Source organism: Tachysurus fulvidraco, chromosome 15 (genome assembly GCF_022655615.1).
Source record: "Tachysurus fulvidraco isolate hzauxx_2018 chromosome 15, HZAU_PFXX_2.0, whole genome shotgun sequence".
NCBI lineage: Eukaryota > Metazoa > Chordata > Actinopteri > Siluriformes > Bagridae > Tachysurus > Tachysurus fulvidraco.
The window spans coordinates 4,102,203-4,128,917 of NC_062532.1; the positions used below are offsets into that span (position 1 = coordinate 4,102,203).

The window sequence follows — 26,715 nt, forward strand, 5'->3', positions numbered from 1 at the left end:
TATTGTCCTATAACAACACACCCGGGTGCTTTACTCCATACTGAATTTGCTAATATGCAGAGTGTGTTCACTTCACAGAAATTCACCTGAGAACATTTTTTAATGTTCCAAATTTTATAGATTTAAAATCACAGATTTGAGAAATGTATGCAATGAGGAGGTTTTTACATCTAGAGGAATCCATGTTTCACCCTCTAAGTTTCTCAAAAAACTGAGAAGAAGACATCAGCTAGCTTTCTGTCAGTTGATTTGATGAGATTGTCGTGCTAAATTTTAAACTACAATTATATTTTAAATGTATTCTTTTCAAATCAAGTAAATTAACACTGACATCTATACATCATATTATATTTGAGTTATGATTTAGATTGATCATGACCAAGTTTACAGTCCTGCTCACTGAATCATTGTTCCTTGTCCCAGTGGGATTGACTTGTACATTATTGTAGGAAATGATAAATCGATATATTGTCGCTGTTGGGCGGAAACCTTGTATGTCCAAATTTTGTAAATTTCATATTTTTTCACATATCGATGCTATTGGTCAGTCCCCACGTGGGTCTGTTATTTGTACAAATTATTAACCAATCTAAAGTCTTGAAAATAGCTTGAGCGCAAATATCTTAACTCCATTGGACACTTCAACTGTCCACCTCTTCTTCACTCACTTTTCATTGATTTGCTGTGAATCCTGAGGTTTTCTGAATGTCTTTTTTCTGGCTTTGAATGTTTAAGCTCTCACTATGTTCACTATTACTTTACATGCATAAGAAAAGTGCTGCAATCTATCAGGTGATGTGATGAACACAAGAAAGTGATGTACATGTCTGTAAGTCTCTGTCTCCTACTGTACTTCTCCATGTACCTCATGCACTGGATCCAACAGAAACTGTAACGTGTCTGTCTGTTTCCCCTTGTTTCTGTCTGCCGTCTCTCCCTGATGTTAATTGTTGACCCCGCCCACCTATCTGTTACCATGGACACTAATTACATTCAATCTCTTCCTCAGGTGTTTTGTCTTAGTCCTTGTCTGTCTCTGTTTTGTGATTGGTTCTCGTTCACCATATATACTCTGTCTGTTCACTTCAATGTTGTTGGTCGTTGTTGGTGTGTGCATGTCCGTGTTCCCGTTTCCTGTTTGTTCTGCGTTGCCTGCCTGTTTGTTTGTGTTTTGTTTATTAAAAACCTTAAACTGCGTTTGGATCCCCACCCGCCTTTGTCTCACCGTGTCAAATCGTGACAGAAACCAGGAACAGATTCAGATTAATTTGAGGGAACAGGAAATATATCAGATTTCAATCTGACCTTCACAGGAAGCGTTAATTACATCACAACACGTTCATATCATTATTAATAATAACAAACAGCTGAATTATTTCCCACATTAAATTGATATGAAGATGAAACGGGGTGTGAGTGTGATTAACAGCTGCAGAGCTGCACTCAACACAGCCTCTCTGTAATGTTTATGCAAATCTGCATCTCCTCTTGTAATATTAGCAGCGTTCTGATCTAGAGAGGAAACACTTCTCATTAGTCTTCCTTCAACACAAACATGTTTGCTTCAGCTCCACTGCTGCTGCTGGCTCTCGCCCCCTGTGAGTGTTTGGATTGAAGCTTTATTATTTCATCTGATCCTTTCAGTTCGACATGTCCACCTTTTCTTTTTCTCTTTTTACAGATGTGTTCTGTGCTACTGAGCTCATCCAGCCAGACTCACTGCTTATAAAGCCAGGAGAGACTTTAACCATCACCTGTAAAGTGTCTGGAGTTTCTATCACTGATGGCAGCAGCCACCGGGGAATAGCTTGGATTCGGCAACCTGCAGGAAAAGCTTTAGAATGGATCAATTTAATTGACTATGATGGAGATATTTATAAGAAAGATTCACTTAAAGAAAAGTTTGTGGTCTCTCGAGACACTTCCAGTAACTCTGTGACCTTACGGGGACAGAACATGCAGACTGAAGACACAGCTGTGTATTACTGCGCTCGTGATCCACACAGTGACACGACAAGCTGCAGTGCTGCACAAAAACCTCATCACAATTCACTTCCTCAATTACTGTAAATAACAACTACATTTTACTGAGTAACTAATCCTCATATTACAAATATTTCAGCTTAGACACCAATTAATTAATTAACTGGCATTAATAAAAATGAATAAATAAAAGTTTACTTAGGAATAATAGTCTTTTTTTATAACTATTTGAAATGAAATGTGTCTGCAAAAGACATTTATTATAAAGAACAACATCCATTCACACTCAGCACTCAGGCTTTAACTCTTCATCCCGAATGAACAAAAACCATCCAAAAACTCCTCAATCTATATCTAATAATTAATAAGAATCTCATGTAATTAAATGTGAAATGTGAACATTGTATAATTTGATCATGAATTTCTGGTAATGTACAAATTGTTTTATCATCTCACTAAATGATTTTTATTAATGGATCATCAGAAAACCAGGATTAGCTAAAAAATGACATCATGAAGGACTGGACATGTTTGTGTTGTTCAGTGATAATTAGTGATCAGAAAACTTTACGTTCTTCTGGATGTTCCAGTGATCCACAGTGATGGACTAAAAAGACATGAGATCTAATGAGTAAAGAGCAGTGATGAAGCTGACAGCATGAAACACAGCCGGAGTTTTACAGGAAGTTTTTTCTCCTCTCGTCTGTTCCTCTGTGGATGTTTTTATATCTCTAGTGGGTGTGTCATGCAAACCAAATCCTGTGTTTGAACCATTTATGCTGAAACATTCAGCCCAACAACATAGCAGCAGTTTGTGTTCATTTACAGCAGCAGGAATCATTTTAATTCTTTGAGATGTTACTTTACTCTAGTAATCTTTCAATGTTAGTACTGCATTATTTATTACATAATTAAAAATGTTTTGTTCTATTTTTAATGTTAATTTTTACCTTTGAATATTTTTCTATTTCAGATTCCTGCAGTCAGACACTGATCGAGTCTGATCCAGTGATCATCAAACCTGATCAGTCTCATAAACTGACCTGCACAGCCTCTGGATTAGACATTAGTAGACTTTACATGTCTTGGATCAGACAGGTACCTGGAAAAGGGCTGGAATGTGTTGCATATATCTCAAGTAGCAGTAGTGACATAAATTACTCCAGTGCTGTTAAGGGCCGCTTCACCATCTCCAAAGACGACAGTAAGAAGCAGGTGTATCTACAGATGAACAGCATGAGGACAGGAGACACTGCAGTTTATTACTGTGCCCGTGATACACAGTGATACATCCCCTTAGACATCAGTACAAACACACAGACTTACTACCGACACATCATAAACCCACATTTTCAGATTCATGAAGGTTAAAATACCAAAATGTTTACAGTGTCTCTGACTTACACGTTACCACTTGCTGATGTTGCCCCCTTGGACAAAGACGATCACACTTTTTGATTTTTCTGTAGATTTATTTTCCCCGTTCGTTCTTTTATTATTTTATGCCACAGATTCAGGGTCAGAACACACATTCGTGTTACAACATCCACATGCATACACTGTTTTTTTTTTATTTTTTCTTCTACACTCTTGTGTTTTTGTGTCTACCGCGCCACCACCAGTATGGGTTCACTATATTTTTCCTTACCATTTTTTTAACAAATTGTCTAACAATAAACATACAAAAACAAGTATAAACAAATTAAATAACTATCTGAGTTATTTGAGGTCACTACACCCCCCCCCCCCACTAAAAGTAATCAAATGAGTCCAAAACATGAATTCCACTAACAGTATCATGTAGCTGCTTCCTCGAAGCTTAAGAATAAAATCAATATCTTCTACCATACAACTGTGACATTACTACAATCATCTAACTTATAGGCTTTATGTGTGTTGAGAGCTGTCTTGTCTTTAGGCTCACTCGTGGGCCCCCCAGAACATCCTCTATTGACAACTGGACCCAACCACATACACCTCCACAATGTACTGGTACATTTTAAATGTCACTTCAGTATTACAATAATCTGTTTCTGTCTGTTTCTGGTAGAGGTTCTTCTCATAGGTTCTAATGTCAAGTCACTATCTCCAAGCTTGACTTCTCCTACAGATCCTTCCTCTCTCCTTGAAGATCTACCAACACCTCTTCATCAGACTCCTCTGGACACTCCTCCTGATCAGGGAAGTTTATAGGTTCATCAACGATTACTTTTACATGAGGTTTCTTTTCAGGTTTCCTGTTTCTCTCCGCTCTTCTCTATTGTGAAATTCAACTGCACATGGATCCAGATGTGTTCCGGTTCTCTGCGTTGGAACCTACAAGTCAAACTCCTTGTCCCTGGAACTTTCGTTGCTGTCAAGGTGAGTATTCTGCCTTGAGCATGTGACCTGTTTTGACCTGTTACTCTGACATCCTTTTCTTTCCTGATGAACATCAGCTGTTCTATGTTCATCAACCAGGTAAGGACAAGGTAACAAAAGGTTCCGATGCAGCAGTCTTTTCTTTCCAGTTCCAGCCAAGGATTCTACTACATACACCGAGCTATCCACTTCTCTCCTTTCTTTCACCATGTACGTTTGCTTCTCCCAGTAGGCTCTCAATTTCCCTGGGCCGCCTCTTTCTGAGAGGTTCCGCACCAGCACATGATCACCTGGCTCCAAGACAGAACTCCATGCCTTTCGGTTATAATTCCTCTGCCCTCTTGCAGCGGCCTTCTTCATGTTCTTGGTTGCTATCTCATAGGATTCCTGCATAGACCGTTTCCATCTTTCAGCATAATCCGTGTGAGACTGAGTGTTTGTGACTTACTTTGTGGGTAACACCAGATCAATGGGAAGAACTGGCTCTCGACCAAAATGGAGAAAGAATGGTGAAAATCCTGTTGACTTGTGCACTGTAGAATTATAGGCATGGACGACTTTGTTAAGATGGTCTGCCCAATTTGATTTCTCTGTCTCCTCTAGGGTCCTCAACATTGCCAAAAATGTCCTGTTGAACCTCTCTGCTGGGTTAGCTTGGGGATGGTTGGGAGTTGTACATGAATGCCTACTCCCACAGTAACTCTGTAGCTTTTGGAACAGGCTGTTCTCAAAATCTCTCCCTTGGTCATGGTGGATTTTTGCAGAAAAATCAAAGCGCATGATAAACTCTTGAAAATTTTACGGGCTGCTGTCTTTCCAGACTTGTTTTTGATGGCATATGCCCGGGCAAACTTTGAAAAATGGTCTATGACCACGAGGATATACTCTGCTCCTCCTCTACTTTTCTCTAAGTGCATGTAATTAATCAAGATCATCTCAAATGGAGCTGTTGTCTCGGTGCTCTGAATTGCGCTTCTGGTAATCCGTTTTGGTTTCTTCTGTCTTAGGCATCGACAAACTTTTGTGACATAATGTTCCATCTCTTCTCTCGTTCTTGGCCAGAAGAAATGTACACGAGCTGCTGCCACCATCCAATCAGCACCCAAGTGAGCCATGTTTTCATGCAAGAGTTTGTATATCATGCTTTTCACTTAAAGACAGGTTTGTGGTCTCTCAATACACTTCCAGTAACTCTGTGACCTTACGGGGACAGAACATGCAGACTGAAGACACAGCTGTGTATTACTGCGCTCGTGATCCACACAGTGACACAACAAGCTGCAGTGCTGCACAAAAACCTCATCACAATTCACTTCTTTAATTAAATAACAACTACATTTTACTGAGTAACTAAACCCTACATTCCAAACACTTCAGACGTTATTTAAAAACTTCTCAAACAATCAGAAATTATTGAATTACAAATTGTTTGTGAACATTAATTAGAAGATAAACTATCTGCAGTGTTTGATATGATGAAGATTTCTGTAAAGATATTTTGGTGTTGTTGGAAGGAATCTCCAGTGTCAGAGCTAGATCAGGGTTAAAGCTGTGACTTTATTTTCAGCATGAGAAAGTCTTCAGTACAGAAAAGTTTCTACATTTTCCGCAGTTTCAGGACAAGTGTTCTTGTGTTGATTATTTTTCTGTAACAAAACCTCCACAAGTGATTTATTCATTACTTTCTGTCACTGAGCTTTACTCCTTCTCAATACAGGAGCAGGAGAAAGCCGTCTGTGTGAAATAAACCATCACCACGTAACCATTCCTACATTTAGGTTTCCTAATGTGTTCCTTAGATGAGTGAGGTGTCTTCTAAAAATGATTCGATTTGGTTCCATTTACATAGTACCTTATCATCCACTCATCTATCCAGTGAGCAGCGTGTGGTTGTGGGTTGATTGTGGCAACAATGATTGTGATGACTAGTTGGGACTATATACTGTACTATTCATGCTTTTATTCCTCCTGATTGTGATGCCAGCTGCAGGAACACTACAGGTCGATGGTTCATTCCCTGAATTTAGAAACACAGAGTCTGTTCAGCAGCACAGAATCTGACGAGAGATCAAACTGAAATGTAGATGTTTACTGCAGCATCACTACTACAAACTCCTGGAATTAAAAATCACCTGTAGGGGGCAGCAGCTGCTTGTTTTCAAGAAGGATTCATGAAACTATGAAATCTAACAGCTGAAGTGTGTTTATGCAAATTCACCCTGTTATAATACAAAAACATCCTCTTGCTCACCCGAAGTTCAGATTCAGACATGTTCATATTCCGGTTCTTTAAATGACTCTGTAAATAAACTGCAGCTGATTTTCCCTGTCTGCGTCTGCAGGTTTTATGTGTTCAGGAGTCCAGAAGAGAACAAATGTCTGTGCTCTTATTAATAGAGAACAAAACTACTGGAATTAGAGGTGTAAGGATTTATATACTGTAACTAATCATATAATCAATACAGTCACACAAAGTCATTTTTAAGTAAATAAAAAAGAAAACATTTTAACCAGCAGTTGGAATCAGTGTTTAATGAGTGGATTCAGGAATAATACAGCATGTTTCCAGCAGTGTGTTGTGTTTAACACACAGTCTGTTCTCATAGTCTGAGGTTCAATAACTGAAACAACTGAAGGAGGCAGCAGAGCTCAACAAATAAAGTGAAAAAAAGTGAATCAACAAACTGCATTCTGTATGAGACTCATTCAGTATCAGTCATTATCAGACAAATATCTATATTTTCTCTTCTTTTTCACTCTTTCCATAATGTGTGATTAGTTATTTGGGTTGTTAAACACAGGTTGGACAAATAAAAACACTATAATTTAGTTTACTTACTATTAATTCACCTGATAGTATATAAACTTACTAATTAACACATTGATTAAAATTCTTATTGGTTCAAACATAAACTCAAGCTGCAGTGATAGATATCTCTAAAAAAATACAGACATGTTTAAAAGATGGGAAAGTTATATATATAATAATCCATCCCATGTTGACCCTAAGATAAGGAGTGTCTCTATGCAAATGTCCTCCTCTGTTATAGATTTAAGCAACAAAGACCGAGAGCTTTAACTTCTTCTGCTCCAACACACACCATGACCTCTACATCCCTACTGCTGCTGCTGCTGGCAGCCGTACACTGTAAGTGTTTTTACATTTGACATGTAATACAGTTTTGGTTCCTTAAAGCTTTTTGCGTTTACATCATTAAAATAACTTTTCTTTAACAGGTGTTCACAGTGTTGAGCTGATCCAGACCGGATCCACAGTATTAACTCCTGGTCAGTCACTGACTCTGACCTGTAAAGTGTCTGGATATTCAGTAACTGATAACACCTACTGTACAGACTGGATACGACAACCTGCAGGAAAAACTCTGGAATGGATCGGAACCATATGTGGTGGTGGGGGCACTGCCTACAGTGAGAAACTGAAAAGCAGGCTTCAGGCTTCCAGAGACACGTCCAGCAGCACAGTGACATTAACAGGACAGAACATGCAGACTGAAGACACAGCTGTGTATTACTGCGCTCGGCGACCACAGTGAGAGGAATAAACAACATCCCTGTACAAAAACTCCTCATTCAGTGTCAAAATAACAAGACATAAATAAAAAACAATAATCCCGCGAATGATCACAAAGTTTCAGGCGTTGATTTAAATTCATAATATTTTATCTCTAATATTGCTGCACATCATAAAGACTATTATAATTATATCACAATCCTGAACTTTATATACTGTTGTATCTTTGAGTAATAATAATCCCATCAACAAATTAGAATTTGTGTGAAAATGTGTGAGAAAGTGTGAGAGCATTATGCCATGACTATAGAAAGGTAAAACTATTCTTATGTTCTATTATCATAATCCCAATGTAATGCGTCTGTCTGTGTTTTCCTTTGCTTCTGTCTGCTGTCATTCCCTGCTGTTAATTGTTGGCCCCACCCACTTATTTGTTACCATGGATATTAATTGCACCCAATCTCCTCCCCAGGTGTTTTGTCCTAGTCTTTGATTGTCTCTGCCTTGTGATTGGTTATTGTTCACTATATCTACTCTGTTTGTCCACTTCCCTGGTGTTAGTCATTATTTCATGTAGTATGTTGTCTGTTTACGTCTCTGTTCCTGTAGCCTGTTCTGCTCAGTGTTTTTGAATGCTTATCTGTTGCTTGTTTCTTGTTTTTGTTTAGTAAAAGTTCAAACTGAATTTGGATCCTCACTCGCCTTTGTCTCTTCATGACAGAAAGACTAACCACAAATGGATCCAGCAGAAATCTTGTTTTGCCTATTTCAGGAGGATTCCCCAGTCGAGGAATATGCTGAGGTATTCGTGGACCTGTGTAACCAGGTCAGCTTTGGAGAGAAGACTCTCAAGGACATCTTCAGGTATAGACTAGAGAACATCCTGCGCTACTTAATGCCGACTAGCCGAGAGATAGGATCGTTGTGGGATTTCGTCAACTTGGCGTTGCTCCTGGGCGGGTCCTCAGTAACCCGTGGGCAGTGGAGAGACGGAAGCCGGCCTTAAATATTTTTTTGGGGGGGCAGCCAGCATCGGGGTCCGTGGGCTACAGAGCCAAACAAGCCACAGATGCCCGAATGCCCCACAGTGCCTCAGTCCAGCCCAGTCCCGTGCACACCTGTGACCGAGCAGGTTCACATGGCTACCATACCTGCAAGCTCGGCTGAGGCCCGTGCGAACCGGCTGGTCTCCAAACTGGCGGATACTCCGATGAGGTCGGTGAGTTGACTGGGTCGACGAAACCAGCTGGGTCGGCGGAACCACCCGGACCGACCGGGTCGGCGGAACCACCCAGACCGACAGGGTCGGCGGCACCACCTGGGTCGGCGGGACCAGCCGGACCGACCGGGTCGGAGGAACCTGCCGGACCAACAGGATTGACGGCACTACCTGGGTCGGCGGATCCAGCCGGACCGACCGGGTCGGAAGCACCACCTGGGTCGACGGAACCAGCCAGACCGACCGGGTCGACGGAACCAGCAGAACCAGCTGGGTCGACCGAAATGACCGAGTCGGAGAACGCAGTCGACATGGTTACACCCAAGCTCCCTGAACTCTCTGCCTGGCCTGAACCAAGCAATTTTCCTGTGTTATCTGTCCTGTGTTTTGTTTCACTGGATTTGCCAGCCATTCTACCTCCTGTCCCTGTTTACAGGCTCAGAGCACCCCCAGCGCCACCATGGGTTGCAATCACGGCCAGCTGACTGAGCGCACTGGCAGCCCTGCCCTGGTCTCCGACACTGCTTTGGTCTCGGGCTCTGCCTCCAGCACCACCCTGGCCGCCAACTCCGCTTTGGTCCCTGGCTCGACCTGCAGCACCACCCTGGTCTTCGGTTCTACTCTTGTCTCTGGCTCCGCCTCCAGCACCACCCTGGTCACCTACTCTTCCGGCTCCGCCCTGACCTCATGCTCTTCCGGCTCCGCCCTGACCTCCCGCTCTTCCGGCTCCGCCCTGACCTCCCGCTCTTCCGGCTCCGCCCTGACCTCCCGCTCTTCCGGCTCCGCCCTGACCTCCCGCTCTTCCGGCTCCGCCCTGACCTCCCGCTCTTCCGGCTCCGCCCTGACCTCCCGCTCTTCCGGCTCCGCCCTGACCTCCCGCTCTGCTGGCTCTGCCCTGGTCTCCTGCTCTGCCGGCGCCACCCTGGCCTCCTGCTCTGCCGGTGCCTGGTTTGGCTCTGTAGCCCACGGACCCCGAATTCATGATTATGGAATACATACATTTCACAAAAGTTCTACAACATTAACTGTAAGTATAAATCTAAAAAGAGTTCACTATATTCTACTTTAATTAATAAATAAATGGGAACCGTTCACAGACTGCTGCTATATAAGAGGAAAAGTGATCACAGTAATCAGTGCCATTAATTTTTGAAGCAGTAATTTCATGTCACAGTAGAACCAAATGGTGCAGAATTACACAATTTCATGTGTTTTGTTACATCTGACAAATAATCAGCACCTGCATCCACCACCTCTACAATTCCTGTCATCACACCACCTGGTCCTTGATTATTGTCCTATAACAACACACCCCATGTGTTTTATTCTTTTCTGAATATGTTGATATGAAGAGTGTGTTTACTTCACATAAATTCACATGAGAACATCTCTTAAGGTTCCAAATTTTATAGATTTACAATAACAGATTAGAGATGTTTATGAGATGATTAGGTCTTTACATCTAGAGGAATGCATGTTTCACCTGAACAATTACAGGTGAAATCCGTCAGAAACCAGGACAAGGACTGGAGTGGATCGGGCGCATTGATGCTGGCACTGGCACAATATTCGCTCAGTCTCTACAGGGCCAGTTCTCCATCAGTAAAGACACCAATAAAAACTTGCTGTACCTAGAAGTGAAAAGTCTGAAAGCTGAAGACACGGCAGTTTATTACTGTGCACGAGAGTCACACTGACACAACAGACTCCAGAGCTGTACAAAAACTTACACAAGCACGTCATCGTGAGCTGTAAATATTCCCTCAGCAGGAAGCTGCACCCCAGAGACCTTTATTATAAACATCATTATCTATTCACACTCAGATCTTCCTCTTTATTCCAATCTCTTCTAGCAGCTATTAATATTATTAATAATAATAATAATCCACATGTTATGTATCACATGTACATTATGATGTCTTTACGTATTTGACTGGAGGTAAATCAGCTCTAGGACAATGATTGTGATGACTAGTTGGGACTATATACTGTACTATTCATGCTTTTATTCCTCCTGATTGTGATGCCAGCTGCAGGAACACTACAGGTCGATGGTTCATTTCCTGAATTTAGAAACACAGAGTCTGTTCAGCAGCACAGAATCTGACGAGAGAACAAACTGAAATGTAGATGTTTACTGCAGCATCACTACTACAAACTCCTGGAATTAAAAATCACCTGTAGGGGGCAGCAGCTGCTTGTTTTCAAGAAGGATTCATAAAACTGTGAAATCTAACAGCTGAAGTGTGTTTATGCAAATTCACCCTGTTATAATACAAAAAATATCCTCTTGCTCACCCGAAGTTCAGATTCAGACGTGTTCATATTCTGGTTCTTTAAATGACTCTGTAAATAAACTGCAGCTCATTTTCCCCATCTGCGTCTGCAGGTTTTATGTGTTCAGGAGTCCAGAAGAGAACAAATGTCTGTACTCTTATTAGTAGAGAACAAAACTACTGGAATTAGAGGTGTAAGGATATATATACTGTAAGTAATCATATAATCATTCAGTATCACGAGACAATAATCAGGGTAATGTATTCAGTCACTCGGTCATCATTAGGAAGTGTTTTATTCACCTAAATGGAAATGGATCTGCACAGCATCTGGATTAGACATTAGTAGCTACTGGATGGCTTGGATCAGACAGGCGCCTGGAAAAGGACTGGAATTTGTTGCAATTATTGAGGGTGATAGTGATAGGAAGTTTTACTCCAGCACTGTTAAGGGCCGCTTCACCATCTCCAGAGACAACAGTAAGAAGCAGGTGTATCTGCAGATGAACAGCATGAGGACAGAAGACACTGCAGTTTATTACTGCGCCCGTCGCACACAGTGATACTTCCCCTTAGACATCAGTACAAAAACACAGACTTACTACAGACAAATGAAAGGCTCACAGTCTGTTACAAAAAATGATAGAAAAAATTTAAATTTTTTATTTTTTATTGTACATTTCTTTTCTTTTTTTTAAAGCTGCTTTGAGAAAATGAATGGAAAAAAGTTAATTAAATTAACAGATTAAGAACTATGGAAGTAGATAATTTGGTTACACAAAATGATTTACTATGTTACTGCTGATACTGTATCTGAGGGTTTCTCTCTTTTAAACCATGCTGATAAAATGCTCCAATTCTGAATTCCTACTTTCTTTATTTACATTGTTGGTCTAAGTGAAAGTTTTTTTTTTATTGGCAGCCAGAACATTATAATATTTTGTATCTGCATCTGTAGGGGGCAGCAGCTGCTTGTTTTTGTGAAGGATTCATGAAACTATGAAAACAGCTGAAATGTGTTTATGCAAATTCATCCTGATATGAAAAAAAAAACACCCTCTTGCTCACATGACTGAATCAAATGTACCTGGGTATAACCCTAAAGTAGGCGTGGCCTAAACTAATGATCATCAATGAAAATATACATAAACCCTGTTTCTGTGCTCCAGGAAACACTGGAAAAACCCACAGGTAGAAAAATGTGATAAATGTGATTCTGACTGTTCCTCAAACCAACAAACTAATAGACATCACAGTCCCAATACACACATCATAGTCCCAATACACACTGTAATACACACATCATAGTCCCAATACATACTGTAATACACACATCATAGTCCCAATACACACTGTAATACACACATCATAGTCCCAATACATACTGTAATACACACATCATAGTCCCAATACACAGCCTATGTTCTAGAAATGTAACTAACACCTTCTGAACACAGAAACTGTGACTTTATCGTGTGAGGCTCATTTTAGATGATTGTTGATTGAACATGTTCAGTTCAGTTAATCACAGAGACACATTAGTGTTTTGTTCATTTCACCCTAAGACCAATTCTTCTAAGAGGAAGAACGTTAATGTATAAATGAGTAAACCTGAGACTTCAAGATCATGATGATGCATTTCATGCAAATCCTCCATTTGTGTCTCTTACATTAAGGAGGTCTGTGTGAGTGTGTGTGTGTGTGTGTGTGTGTAGTGAGGAGGAGGACAGCAGCTGAGCATTTTACTTCACTTTACTTTTATATCAACAACAATGCTGTCATTATCAGTGTTGCTGCTGCTTTCAGCTGCATTCTGTACGTCTTCGTGTCGGCTTTAGATTTAATTCCTGTTTCGTGAAAATGACTTGATGACTGTTGATTACATTATTTATAATTATATATATATATATATATATATATATATATATATATATATATATATATATATATATATATATATATTACATTATTTAAAAAATATATATATATTATTTTTAAAAAAATTTTTAACATTAATTCCTACCTTTGAATATTCTTCTATTTCAGATTCCTGCAGTCAGACACTGATCGAGTCTGATCCAGTGACCATCAAACCTGATCAGTCTCATAAACTGATCTGCACAGCCTCTGGATTAGACATTAGTAGCTACCGGATGGCTTGGAATAGACAGGCACCTGGGAAAGGACTGGAATTTGTTGCAAGCATCTACAGTAGTAACATATATTACTCCAGTACTGTTCAGGGCCGCTTCACCATCGATGAACAGCATGAGGACAGAAGACACTGCAGTTTATTACTGCGCCCGTGACACACAGTGATACTTCCCCTTAGACATCAGTACATAAACACAGACTTACTATAGACACATGACAAACCCCACATTTACAGATTCATTGAGGTGAAAGAAATAAAATGTTTACAGTGTCTTTGACTTACATGTTACCACTTGATAACGTTTATTGGACTTTTCTGAACATTGTCTGGACATTTACACTGTTGAAAGATTATTAATTCACTTCTCAACATATTTGCAGTCATGTGAATACAAAAGTGCACCCTCTTGAATTTTGGGTTTAACTATTAAGACATAATAAAAATTAACAGGTCTTTAGCAGGTCTACAAATGAGGTAATAAAACCTCAGATGAACAATAACACATGATATATAACATCATGTCCTTATTTATTTAACATAAATAAAAATAATATGGAGAAGCCATGTGTGAAAAAATAAGTAAACCCTCACTGCTTCCACAAGAATAAAGATTCTTGTATAACACGCTTATTAGCAGGAACTACAGTACTTATCATTTGTAAGAAAAACTCCAGTCATTCTTTATGTTCATGGTGGCAGTAAATGCTGTAAATCACAATATTAGTTCAAATATAGCATGAATATTGTGAGAAAACATGTTCACAACTCCAAAGGGAACAAGTTGAGTTCATAAACCCACACATCCTCCATTAAATACATTTCAGATACATTCTCCTCCCATCATCAGCAGATAAACAAATCCAAGTGTCAGAGCTGGATCTCACTCTATTTATATGATGTGATGGTGTCTGTTAAACTTTGGAGAACAGAGAAGACTCCAGTCCAAACAACACACACCATGTTCTCTACATCTCTACTGCTCCTGCTGGCAGCTGCTCCTTGTGAGTGCTTTATCAAATTCATTCATTTACTAGATGAAGAATAAAGGTGCAGCATATATTGTGTGAGATATCACCATGTGTTTTCCTCCACAGATGTGCATGGTGAGGAACTGACTCAGCCTGCTTCCATGACAGTCCAGCCAGGCCAGAGTCTCTCCATCCAGTGCAAGGTTTCATATTCAGTTACGAGCTACACTACACATTGGATTCGACAACCTGCAGGAAAAGCTCTGGAGTGGATTGGGTACATCGGCGGTGGTGGTAGTACAGCTTACAGTGAGAAACTGAAAAATAAGTTCAGCATCTCCAGAGACACTTCTACTAACACAATAACAATTGGAGGACAGAACATGCAGACTGAAGACACAGCTGTGTATTACTGCGCTCGTGAACCACAGTGAGACAGAATAGTGGATTCCTCTTACAAAAACCTTATGAGACATGTTACAGACATCCTCTCAGTGTAACTAATAAATCATCTCAGTCACACTTTCACTTTCTTCCACTGGAATGAAGTCAGAAAACATTATTGAAAGAGTCTTCATTCTGAACCATTATTAATCCCTTCATTTTACAGGATTTTGAACCAGCAGTTGGAATCAGTGTTTAATGAGTGGATTCAGGAATAATACAGCATGTTTCCAGCAGTGTGTTGTGTTTAACACACAGTCTGTTCTCATAGTCTGAGCTTCAATAACTGAAACAACTGAAGGAGGCAGCAGAGCTCAACAAATAAAGTGACAAAAAGTGAATCCACAAACTGCATTCTGTATGAGACTCATTCAGTATCAGTCATTATCAGACAAATATCTACATTTTCTCTTCTTTTTCACTCTTTCCATAATGTGTGATTAGTTATTTGGGTTGTTAAACACAGGTTGGACAAATAAAAACACTATAATTTAGGTAACTACATCCTCCTGTGGTTGTGAGGTTTCTCAGTAACATGACACGATGTATTTTATAATGCTGTTATAATGTAAGGTTCTAAATTAAACAGAATTATAAATGAATAGAAATAAAGTTTGCTGTGTGTTTTCTTATTATAAATTGACATGAAAACACCTGATAGTGTATAAACTTACTCATTAACACCTGCCTTAAAATTCTTATTGGTTCAAACATAAGTTCAAGCTGCAGTGATAGATAAAAAATGCAGACAGGTTTAAAAGATGAGGAAGTTTTCTAATTTATATTTATGTATATAAGAATCCATCCCATTTTGACCCTAAGATAAGGAGTGTCTCTATGCAAATGTCCTCCTCTGTTATATACAGTATTTAAGCAACAAAGACCAAGAGCTTTTACTTCTTCTGCTCCAACACACACCATGATCTCTACATCCCTACTGCTGCTGCTGCTGGCAGCCGTACACTGTAAGTGTTTTTACATTTGACATGTAATACAGTTTTGGTTCCTTAAAGATTTTTGCTTTTCCATCATTAAAATAACTTTTCTTTAACAGGTGTTCACAGTGTTGAGCTGATCCAGACCGGATCCACAGTATTAACTCCTGGTCAGTCACTGACTCTGACCTGTAAAGTGTCTGGATATTCATTAACTGATAACAGCTACTGTACAGACTGGATACGACAACCTGCAGGAAAAACTCTGGAATGGATCGGATGTATATGTGGTGATGGTAACACTTACTACAGTGAGAAACTGAAAAGCAGGTTTCAGGTTTCCAGAGACACGTCCAGCAGCACAGTGACATTAACAGGACAGAACATGCAGACTGAAGACACAGCTGTGTATTACTGCGCTCGTGAACCACACAGTGACACAACAAGCTGCAGTGCTGCACAAAAACCTCATCACAATTCACTTCTTTAATTAAATAACAACTACATTTTCTGAGTAACTAATCCCCATATTACATTCATTCATTTTCTACCGCTTTATTCGAACCACTCGGGTCACGGGGAGCCTGTGCCTATCCCAGGCGTCATCGGGCATCAAGGCAGGATACACCCTGGACGGAGTGCCAACCCATCGCAGGGCACACACACACACACTCTCATTCACTCACACATTCACACACTACGGACAATTTTCCAGAGATGCCAATCAACCTACCATGCATGTCTTTGGACTGGGGGAGGAAACCGGAGTACCCGGAGGAAACCCCCGAGGCACGGGGAGAACATGCAAACTCCGCACACACAAGGCGGAGGCGGGAATCGAACCCCGACCCTGGAGGTGTGAGGCGAACGTGCTACCCACTAAGCCACCGTGCCCCCCCCCCCCCATATTACAATTATAAACAAATATAACATTTATAAATAAATATATTACAGCACATAAACCAACACTGGCATTAATAAAAGAAATAAATAAAAGTTTACTTAGGAATAATAGTCTCTTTTTTTAACTTGATGAAATGAAATGTGTCTGCAAAAGACATTTATTATAAAGAACAACATCCATTCACACTCAGCACTCAGGCTTTAACTCTTCATCCTGAATGAACAAAAACCATCCAAAAACTCCTCAATCTATATCTAATAATTAATAAGAATCTCATGTAATTAAATGTGAAATATGAACATTGTATAATTTGATGATGAATTTCTGGTAATGTACAAATTAAACAAAAAAAGAAACAAAGTGTTTTATCATCTCACCAAATGATTTTTATTAATAGATCATCAGAAAACCAGGAATAGCTAAAAAAATGACAACATCATGAAGGACTGGACACGTTTGTGTTGTTCAGTGATAATCAGTGATCAGAAAACTTTACGTTCTTCTGGATGTTTCAGTGATCCACAGTGATGGACTAAAAAGACATGAGATCTAATGAGTAAAGAGCAGTGATGAAGCTGACAGCATGAAACACACCCGGAGTTTTACAGGAAGCTTTTTCTCCTCTCGTCTGTTCCTCTGTGGATGTTTTTATATCTCTAGTGGGTGTGTCATGCAAACCAAATCCTGTGTTTGAACCATTTATGCTGAAACATTCAGCCCAACAACATAGCAGCAGTTTGTGTTCATTTACAGCAGCAGGAATCATTTTAATTCTTTGAGATGGGACTAGGCAGAGTTTTGTGTTACTTTACTCTAGCAATCTTCATTCAATGTTAGTATTATTATTTATTTCATATATAGACACGATTTAACATTTTTCTATTTTTCTTCCTTTTTTTTACTTTAACACCTATGTTTGTGTGTTCTTGCAGATTCCTGCAGTCAGACACTGATCGAGTCTGATCCAGTGATCATCAAACCTGATCAGTCTCATAAACTGACCTGCACAGCATCTGGATTTAACTTTGGTAGCTATTGGATGGCTTGGATCAGACAGGCGCCTGGAAAAGGGCTGGAATGGGTTGCAACTATAACTCATGACAGTGCTAGCAAATATTACTCCAGTGCTGTTAAGGGCCGCTTCACCATCTCCAGAGACAACAGTAAGATGCAGGTGTATCTGCAGATGAACAGCATGAGGACAGAAGACACTGCAGTTTATTACTGCGCCCGTGACACACAGTGATACTTCCCCTTAGACATCAGTACAAAAACACAGACTTACTACAGACACATGACAAAGCCACAGTGTCTAGACATTTATACTGATGTAATATTTATTTAATTCCCAGAATATATCTAATTGCCTACATTTTACAATATGACAAACTGACTATAAACTGTTGTAAAGACAATCAATTATCATTATTTCCTGTCAGTGTCACCCAAATGAGGATGAGGTTTCCTTCTAAACCTGGTTCCTCTCAAGGTTTCTTCCTCATATCATCTCAAAGAGTTTTTCTTTGCAATGTCACCTCAGACTTGCTCATTAGTGATAAATGTAATAGATAAATAATTAATTTTAAACTTTAACATTTTATTCAGTGTTTCGGTACTTTTGTAAAGCTGCTCTGAGACAATGTCCTTTGTTAAATGTGCTAAACAAATACACTGAATTGAATTAAATTCACAGATTGAGAACTGTGGAAGTAAATGTTAACAAAGCTGGAAAAAGAGCTCAGTGCCATAATCATTGAGACTAATATTGATTTCCCAATTAACTAATTAATTAAAACAAATGATTTACTATGTTACTGCTGATACTGTATCTGACTGTTTTCTCTCTTTTAAACCTTGCTGATAAAAAAATGTACATTTTCATTGTTGGTCCATGTGAAAGTTTTTTTTTTACTGACACACAGAACATTATAATCTTCTGTATTTGCACCTGTAGGGGGCAGCAGCTGCTTGTTTTTGAGAAGGATTCATGAAACTATGAAATCTAACAGCTGAAGTGTGTTTATGCAAATTCACCCTGTTATAAAAAAAAAACAGCCTCTTGTTCACCAAACGTTTGTGTCTGAATCAAAGAGCATGATGATGGGGCTGAAGGTCACTCAGTACTACATCTTTGTTATAATGCTAACCAAAGGTACCTGAGACTTCTGTACTGTTTATTTCTTCCCTCAAAATATCTTGACTGTGTTGATGATGATCTTTGTTATGTTTTATCTGCTAGGTGTCAGCCGTGATGAGATCAGACTGGACCAGTCTCCTGCTGTGGTAAAGAGACCTGGAGAAACTGTGAAGATCTCCTGTAAGATAAATGGATATTCAATGACGAGCTACAGCATACACTGGATCAGACAGAAACCAGGGAAAGCTCTGGAATGGCTTGGCTGGATGAATACAGGCAATAATGATGCAACATATGCAGAGTCTGTGAAGAACCAGCTCACCTTTACAGAAGACGTCTCAGCAAGCACACAGTACTTAGAGGCCAAGAGTCTGAGGACAGAGGACACTGCGGTTTATTACTGTGCCTGAAGTTCTACAGTGACTGGAGCTGAGGAAGCAGCTGTACAAAAACCAGACACACATTGTAACTGAACTAACTGAAGTTGCTTAACTTATGATTGTAACACAGATGAACACAGTTTGTATCTATTTACTGCTCCAATTATCTATAAATATACCTGGATATAACCCTAAAGTAGACGTGCCCTAAACTAATTATCAGGAATGAAAATCTAGATAAACCCTGTTTCTATGCTCCTGGAAACACTGTGAAAAGCCAAAGGTAGAAATGGCAGCTCTGTCAGCATGTTGTGTGACATCCCATTCCCAATACACACTGTAATACACACATCACAGTCTGACTACACACTGTAATACACACATCACAGTCACAATACACACTGTAATACACACATAACAGTCTGACTACACACTGTAATACACACATCACAGTCTGACTACACACTGTAATACACACATAACAGTCACAATACACACTGTAATACACACATCACAGTCTGACTACACACTGTAATACACACATCACAGTCTGACTACACACTGTAATACACACATCACAGTCACAATACACACTGTAATACACACATAACAGTCTGACTACACACTGTAATACACACATCACAGTCTGACTACACACTGTAATACACACATCACAGTCACAATACACACTGTAATACACACATAACAGTCTGACTACACACTGTAATACACACATCACAGTCTGACTACACACTGTAATACACACATCACAGTCACAATACACACTGTAATACACACATAACAGTCTGACTACACACTGTAATACACACATCACAGTCTGACTACACACTGTAATACACACATCACAGTCAAAATACACACTGCAACACACATCCCAGTCATCCCATTCCCAATTTAACTCATTGGACGGATGATTGATTTTTTTGGATTCTGCAAAAGTGATTCATATTTAACAACAATATTTTGTGTATTTTAGGAATTCTAAACTTTGACTCACTTATTTTTATGCATTTATGTGTATCACAGTGCAAATAAAATTCAAACCCAAGCAGCAGGAGTGTTAGGGAGCGTTAACTAGTACTACAAACAGAACAGTTAGTGACCTGACAATGTGAAACTTACAGAAATAGTTTTCACCTCTCGTCTGTTCCTCTGTGGATGTTTTTATATCTCTAGTGGGTGTGTCATGCAAACCAAATCCTGTGTTTGAACCATTTATGCTGAAACATTCAGCCCAACAACATAGCAGCAGTTTGTGTTCATTTACAGCAGCAGGAATCATTTTAATTCTTTGAGATGGGACTAGGCAGAGTTTTGTGTTACTTTACTCTAGCAATCTTCATTCAATGTTAGTATTATTTATTACATTATATATATATATATATATATATATATATATATATATATATATATATATATATATATATATATATATATATATATATATTCTTTAACATTAACTTCTACCTTTGAATATTCTTCTATTTCAGATTCCTGCAGTCAGACACTGATCGAGTCTGATCCAGTGATCATCAAACCTGATCAGTCTCATAAACTGACCTGCACAGGATCTGGATTTAGTTTTAGTAGCTACTGGATGGCTTGGATCAGACAGGCACCTGGAAAAGGGCTGGAATTTGTTGCAACTATCTACGGCAGTAGCATATATTACTCTAATGCTGTTAAGGGCCGCTTCACCATATCCAGAGACGACAGTAAGATGCAGGTGTATCTGCAGATGAACAACTTGAGGACAGAAGACACTGCAGTTTATTACTGCGCCCGTCACACGCAGTGATACTTCCCCTTAGACATCAGTACAAAAACACAGACTTATAGTCTGAGCTTCAATAACTGAAACAACTGAAGGAGGCAGCAGAGCTCAACAAATAAAGTGAAAAAAAGTGAATCCACAAACTGCATTCTGTATGAGACTCATTCAGTATCAGTCATTATCAGACAAATATCTACATTTTCTCTTCTTTTTCACTCTTTCCATAATGTGTGATTAGTTATTTGGGTTGTTAAACACAGGTTGGACAAATAAAAACACTATAATTTATGTAACTACATCCTCCTGTGGTTGTGAGGTTTCTCAGTAACATGACAAGATGTATTTTATAATGCTGTTATAATGTAAGGTTCTAAATTATACAGAATGATAAATGAATAGAAATAAAGTTTCCTGTTCTAAATGAATAAAAAATTCTGTAAGTTTTCTTGTTATAGATTCACCCAAAAACACCTGATAGTGTATAAACTTACTCATTAACACTTGCCTTAAAATTCTTATTGGTTCAAACATAAACTCAAGCTGCAATGATAGAAATCTCAAAAAAAAATAAAAGGTTCTAAACATTATTACAGTAATACAAATACTTTTTTACTGAAAAGTTTACTCAACCTTTGGTCTTTATCTGTATCCTGTATATTTAAACTGCACCCACATTAGAAATGTTTGAACATTATGCTGTTCTTTAAGCTTTAAGGCCTGTGATTGTCGCTCTTTCTTTATTCACACAGCATCTAAGCAACATGTAGAGGATCAAAGGACTGACAGTGTGTCATAAATATGAGAACATGTTCTCCTGGGATTTACATTAAAGTCATAAACACTAACTTATGAAGCTAAGATATTACAGCTCCATTATATCATCATCTCATTAAACCAGACTGCATCATCCACACTGTTTCATCAACTACATCATTAGAAACTAATATTTTGTGATCGTGTTGTTTTAACATTTGTAGGAAATGCCTCATGTCTTCCGAAAGCCTAAACACTGTCATGCAAATCAAACCCCTTCATAAATGATTAGAGGTGTTCTCAGGAGAAGTGAGGGTCTGGGTTCAGGTTCAGATCAAACCATGTTCTCTACACTTCTACTCTTGCTGTTAACAGCTACATCTGGTAAGTGTGTGGAGAATTTTGGAAAGATGCAGATCATTGTGTACATTTTCCTGTTTTATAGAATGCACCTGAATAATGGCATGATTGTTGTTCACAGGTATTAAATGTATTGAACTGGTTCAGCCTGCAGTCATGCTGGTTAAGCCTGGAGAATCATTTTCAGTCCCCTGTAAGATCACTGGATACTCAGCCACTAGTCAATGTACTAACTGGATACGACAATCAGGACAAAAACTGGAATGGATCGGCTGGTACTGCAGCTCCAGTGATACTGGCAGCAGCGATTCACTAAAGAACAAGATCCGTTTCTCAGCTGATGCCTCCACCAACACTGTGACTTTACACGGGCAAAACCTTCAGACTGAGGACACAGCTGTGTATTACTGCGCTCGTAACTCACAGTGAGACAGATCAACAAAGACGCTGTACAAAAACATCCAGTACAGAAGTCTGTTAGAGGCAGAAACTGTGTCTTACTTCAATGTTTCACCTTCTGAGTTTCTCAGAAGAGTGAGAAGATGATATCAGCTAACTTTCTCTCAGTTGATTGGATGAGATTGTAGTGTGAAATTTTGGAACTACAATTAGATGTTAAATGTATAACTTTTAAATCTACTAAAGAAACCCTGACATCACATCATCACATTATATTTGAGTTATGAGTAAGATTGATCAGGCCATATTACTTTTCTGAAGTCCACTAAATAATTGTTCCTTGTCATAGGTTATATTTTGATTCATATTAAAATTGTTAAACAGAATTTATTCTTTTAAAGTGTCATATAAATAAAATTATTAACATTTATTTTTATTTAGAACTTTGCCTTGCTGTGGCTCTTGAGGTTTTATGAAGCTTGAATGTCTTTTTATTGGACTTTTTGTTTACTGAAAGCTCTCACTATGTTCACTATAACTTTGCATAAGAAACGTGCTGCTATCTAGCAGTTGATGTTCACAAAAGACATCTTCTGGTTTCTTCAAAAAGAATTTAGGAAAAAGAGAAGATGTTTTAAATGATTCAATTATTCACAAAGATTTAAAACAGACAAATTGTTGGCATGAGCTCCTGACAGGTTGAGTCAGCTGTAATATGTGACCTGAAATATTTCTATAATTAAATTCAGTTTCAAACAAATCACAGTTTCTTAAGAAAGAAGAATGTTTTTCTGGATGTTACAGTGATCCTTGTCCTACAGTGAATGCTTTTATTCTTTAAGAAAAAAATAAACAAAAGACTTTTGAGCTGCCCCTTTTTTAAACATTAACTACATTAATAACACAGGAACCTTAGGCAAAAGAACATTTCATGTAAAATAGAACAGGGCAGAATTTACTGAATAAAAGAAAAGTGCAGAGCTTTGAGCAGCTCCCTTTTTCCTCTCTCATTTCCACCTCTCCTTACTCCCTTTCCATCTTCTGTTCCTAGTGAGAGAATTGGGCATGTAACTGTCCTGCCAGCAGTTTGAATCTTAATTGTCCTGCCAGCATAATTAGGTGCATTACTGCCACCTTCTGCTCTGGAGTGTGGAACAGAAACAATCTGTTTTTGGCTCGGCTTTTGATGACGCTCCTGTCGTAATAAGTAGATTAACTGTGCATTAACAAAAGATTTATCTTTTTATTAATATCAAAGAGCTTAAATAATCCTATAATATTAGATTATAATAAGGAGATGCTTAATATGATAATATTAGAATTTTAACGGGTCCGGGCAGACCCGTCACTTGGTCCGGATCCGGACCGTAGTCCGCCATTTGGTGATGCCCGTTGTAGTCCATGTAAAAATGTATTGTTATTTAATTATTTATTTTTCTAGCAGCCAGAACATTGTAATTTTCTGTATCTGCTCTCTAGGGGGCAGCAGCTGCTTGTTTTCTAGGATTCATGAAACTATGAAATCTAACAGCTGAAGTGTGTTCATGCAAATTCACCAAGTTATAAAAAAATAGCCTCTTGTGCACCAAAAGTCTTTCTAGAGCAGACCTCTACCTTTCCAGGCGTTTCTCCACCTGCTCTCTACTGTCACTACAGAATTTCCTGAAATCTCACTTTTTTAAAATAAGGAGACTGATAAAAAGTATTTGTTAAAGCCACTCTACTCTATTCAATTCCAGTATATTGATATGAATGAGACAGTGAATAATGAGATAAATGTAGAGATCAGATAGTGAAGATTGTGACGATGACAAAAGGCATGAGGCTGATCTGAGGAGGTTTTTGTACAGGCACTTCAGTGATCTGTATCACCGTGTTATGGTAGCGCACACAATAATACACAGCTGAAGAGTCACCGTGTTACTGGAGGTGTCCTGAGTGATGCTGAACCTGTTTTTCAGTGATTCTGTGCACCCTGTGCTTCCATCACTACAAATGTATCCAATCCACTGCATATTTTTCCCAGCAGCATGTCGAATCCAGTTTGTACAATAGCTGCCATCAGTCAAGCTATAACCAGACACTTTACAGCCAGTGGTCAAAGTCTGTCCAGGCCGGACAATCACATCACCTGGCTGAGCAAAATCGATTGCGCTAAAAACAACTGCAATAAAAAAATATATATATAGACAGAAAACATAATTTTTTTCTAAACAATCTCAACATGAAATAGACAAAGTACAACAATGTAAGGTTTAATCAAACTTACAGGACGTAGATGTGTCCAACACCAGGAGATATACAAGCAGCATGGTTACAGTTGAGGCTGTACTGGTGGGAGCTGCTCTCTAGTCATCCAGCTTTATTGATGTATAGTCAGGGACAGAGTTTACATAATTTAACCTCATGCAAAATAGTACTATTCCTCATTTGGTGTAATGGTGAAGGGGCTGCAGGATACAGCTACTGACATGTCCTAAAGTAGTTACTGTAACAGATAGACTACTTTTTTACCTTAAACATTTTAGTGTACATCATGTCTAAATTATAGGTATTAGAATCAGGAGTTTGTTGGGACTGGAAGTCATTGGAAATCTGAGATAACATTAAAATATAACATTTAGATTCCTGAGAGTTTTTTTCTTTGCATTCATTAAATGGTCAAAATGCCAATGATTTATGTATATCATAGTTTACTGTTAAGTGTTATAACTAGTTATTAATTCATTCCATAGAGGTTTTATATTTAGTGTTAGCTAAGTCAATTGTTTTTTTTTTTTTTTGTTAAAATGACATAATGTCCGCATAAAGTCAGATTTAATATTTTTTGAACAAAACCTTTATTCCAACATAGAATTTAAGCAATTAATATAATTAGAATTCTGTCTTTGTAAAGAAAATCTTCTCAGTCTATTTGAACACATTCAGCGTCTCTTTTTTAAACACTAATCGTTCTCCAGCTTCATTTAACTCACCGGACAGATTAATGATTTTTGGGATTCTGTAAAAGTGATTCATATTTAACTACAATATTCTGTGTATTTTAGAAATTCTAAAGTTATACTCACTTTTTGTGGTTTTGTATTTGATTTAAATACAAATGCTGATCAGAAAAGTTCATGTATTTATGTAAATCTCAGTGCAAGAAAAATTCTAATTCAAACCCAAGCAGTAGTGTTAGGGAGCGTTAACTTATACTACAAACAGAACAGTTAGTGACCTGACAATGTGACACTTACAGAAATAGATTTCTCATCTGTTCCTCTGTGGATGTTTTTATATCTCTAGTGGGTGTGTCATGCAAACCAAATCCTGTGTTTGAACCATTTATGCTGAAACATTCAGCCCAACAACATAGCAGCAGTTTGTGTTCATTTACAGCAGCAGGAATCATTTTAATTCTTTGAGATGGGACTAGGCAGAGTTTTGTGTTACTTTACTCTAACAATCTACATTCAATGTTAGTATGATTCATTACATCATTTAAAAATATTTAGTTTTGTTCTATTTTTAATGTTAATTTCTACCTTTGAATATTCTATTTCAGATTCCTGCAGTCAGACACTGATCGAGTCTGATGCAGTGACCATCAAACCTGATCAGTCTCATAAACTGACCTGCACAGCATCTGGATTTACCTTTCGACAGGCACCTGGAAAAGGACTGGAATTTGTTGCAAGCATCTACAGTAGTACCATATATTACTCCAGCGCTGTTAAGGGCCGCTTCACCATCTCCAGAGACGACAGTAAGATGCAGGTGTATCTGCAGATGAACAACATGAGGACAGAAGACACTGCAGTTTATTACTGCGCCCGTCACACACAGTGACACTTCCCCTTAGACATCAGTACAAAAACACAGACTTACTATAGACACATGACAAACCCCCATTTTCAGATTCATGGAGGTGAAAGAACCAAAATGTTTACAGTGTCTCTGACTTACATGTTACCACTTGCTGACGTTTACTGGACTGTTGTGAACATTGTCTGGACATTTATACTGATGAAAGATTATTAATTCACTTCTTAATATATTTGCACTCATATGAAAAAGAAAGTGCACCCTCTTGAATTCCTGGTTTAACTATTTAGATATAATAAAAATTCAA

General features: G+C 38.6%; 1 protein-coding gene, 1 long non-coding RNA gene and 3 gene segments (V, D, J or C); 4 read left to right on the forward strand and 1 right to left on the reverse strand.

Moving 5' to 3' along the window:
• LOC125138740 overlaps positions 1 to 19,350 on the forward strand; it is an 84,061-nt gene extending 64,711 nt beyond the window's left edge. The window contains 1 exon segment of the V gene segment in view: positions 19,017 to 19,350. Coding sequence covers positions 19,017 to 19,324 — 308 coding nt within the window.
• Positions 1 to 26,715, forward strand: part of LOC125138738 — a 345,797-nt gene that overhangs the window by 317,718 nt on the left and 1,364 nt on the right.
• On the forward strand, positions 9,556 to 14,449 carry LOC125138725 (putative GPI-anchored protein pfl2). 2 transcript variants are annotated; one of them, XM_047801049.1, is made up of 2 exons: positions 9,556 to 10,122; positions 13,418 to 14,449. In XM_047801049.1, exons 1-2 carry the CDS (start codon positions 9,556 to 9,558, stop codon positions 13,436 to 13,438), a joined length of 588 nt encoding a protein of 195 aa, XP_047657005.1. In that variant the 3' UTR covers positions 13,439 to 14,449. The 2 variants fall into 2 exon arrangements, with proteins under 2 accessions (XP_047657005.1, XP_047657004.1); XM_047801048.1 differs by lacking the exon at positions 13,418 to 14,449 and adding an exon at positions 10,593 to 10,884.
• Positions 19,254 to 25,954, reverse strand: LOC125138827. The gene is made up of 3 exons (XR_007137957.1): positions 25,670 to 25,954; positions 24,871 to 24,961; positions 19,254 to 19,355 (listed from the first exon to the last, which is right to left on the reverse strand). It is a non-coding gene; the product is annotated as an uncharacterized LOC125138827 (long non-coding RNA).
• LOC125138775 lies at positions 22,067 to 22,646 on the forward strand. The segment is given in 2 exon segments: positions 22,067 to 22,226; positions 22,324 to 22,646. Coding segments are annotated over 2 exon segments (408 nt in total).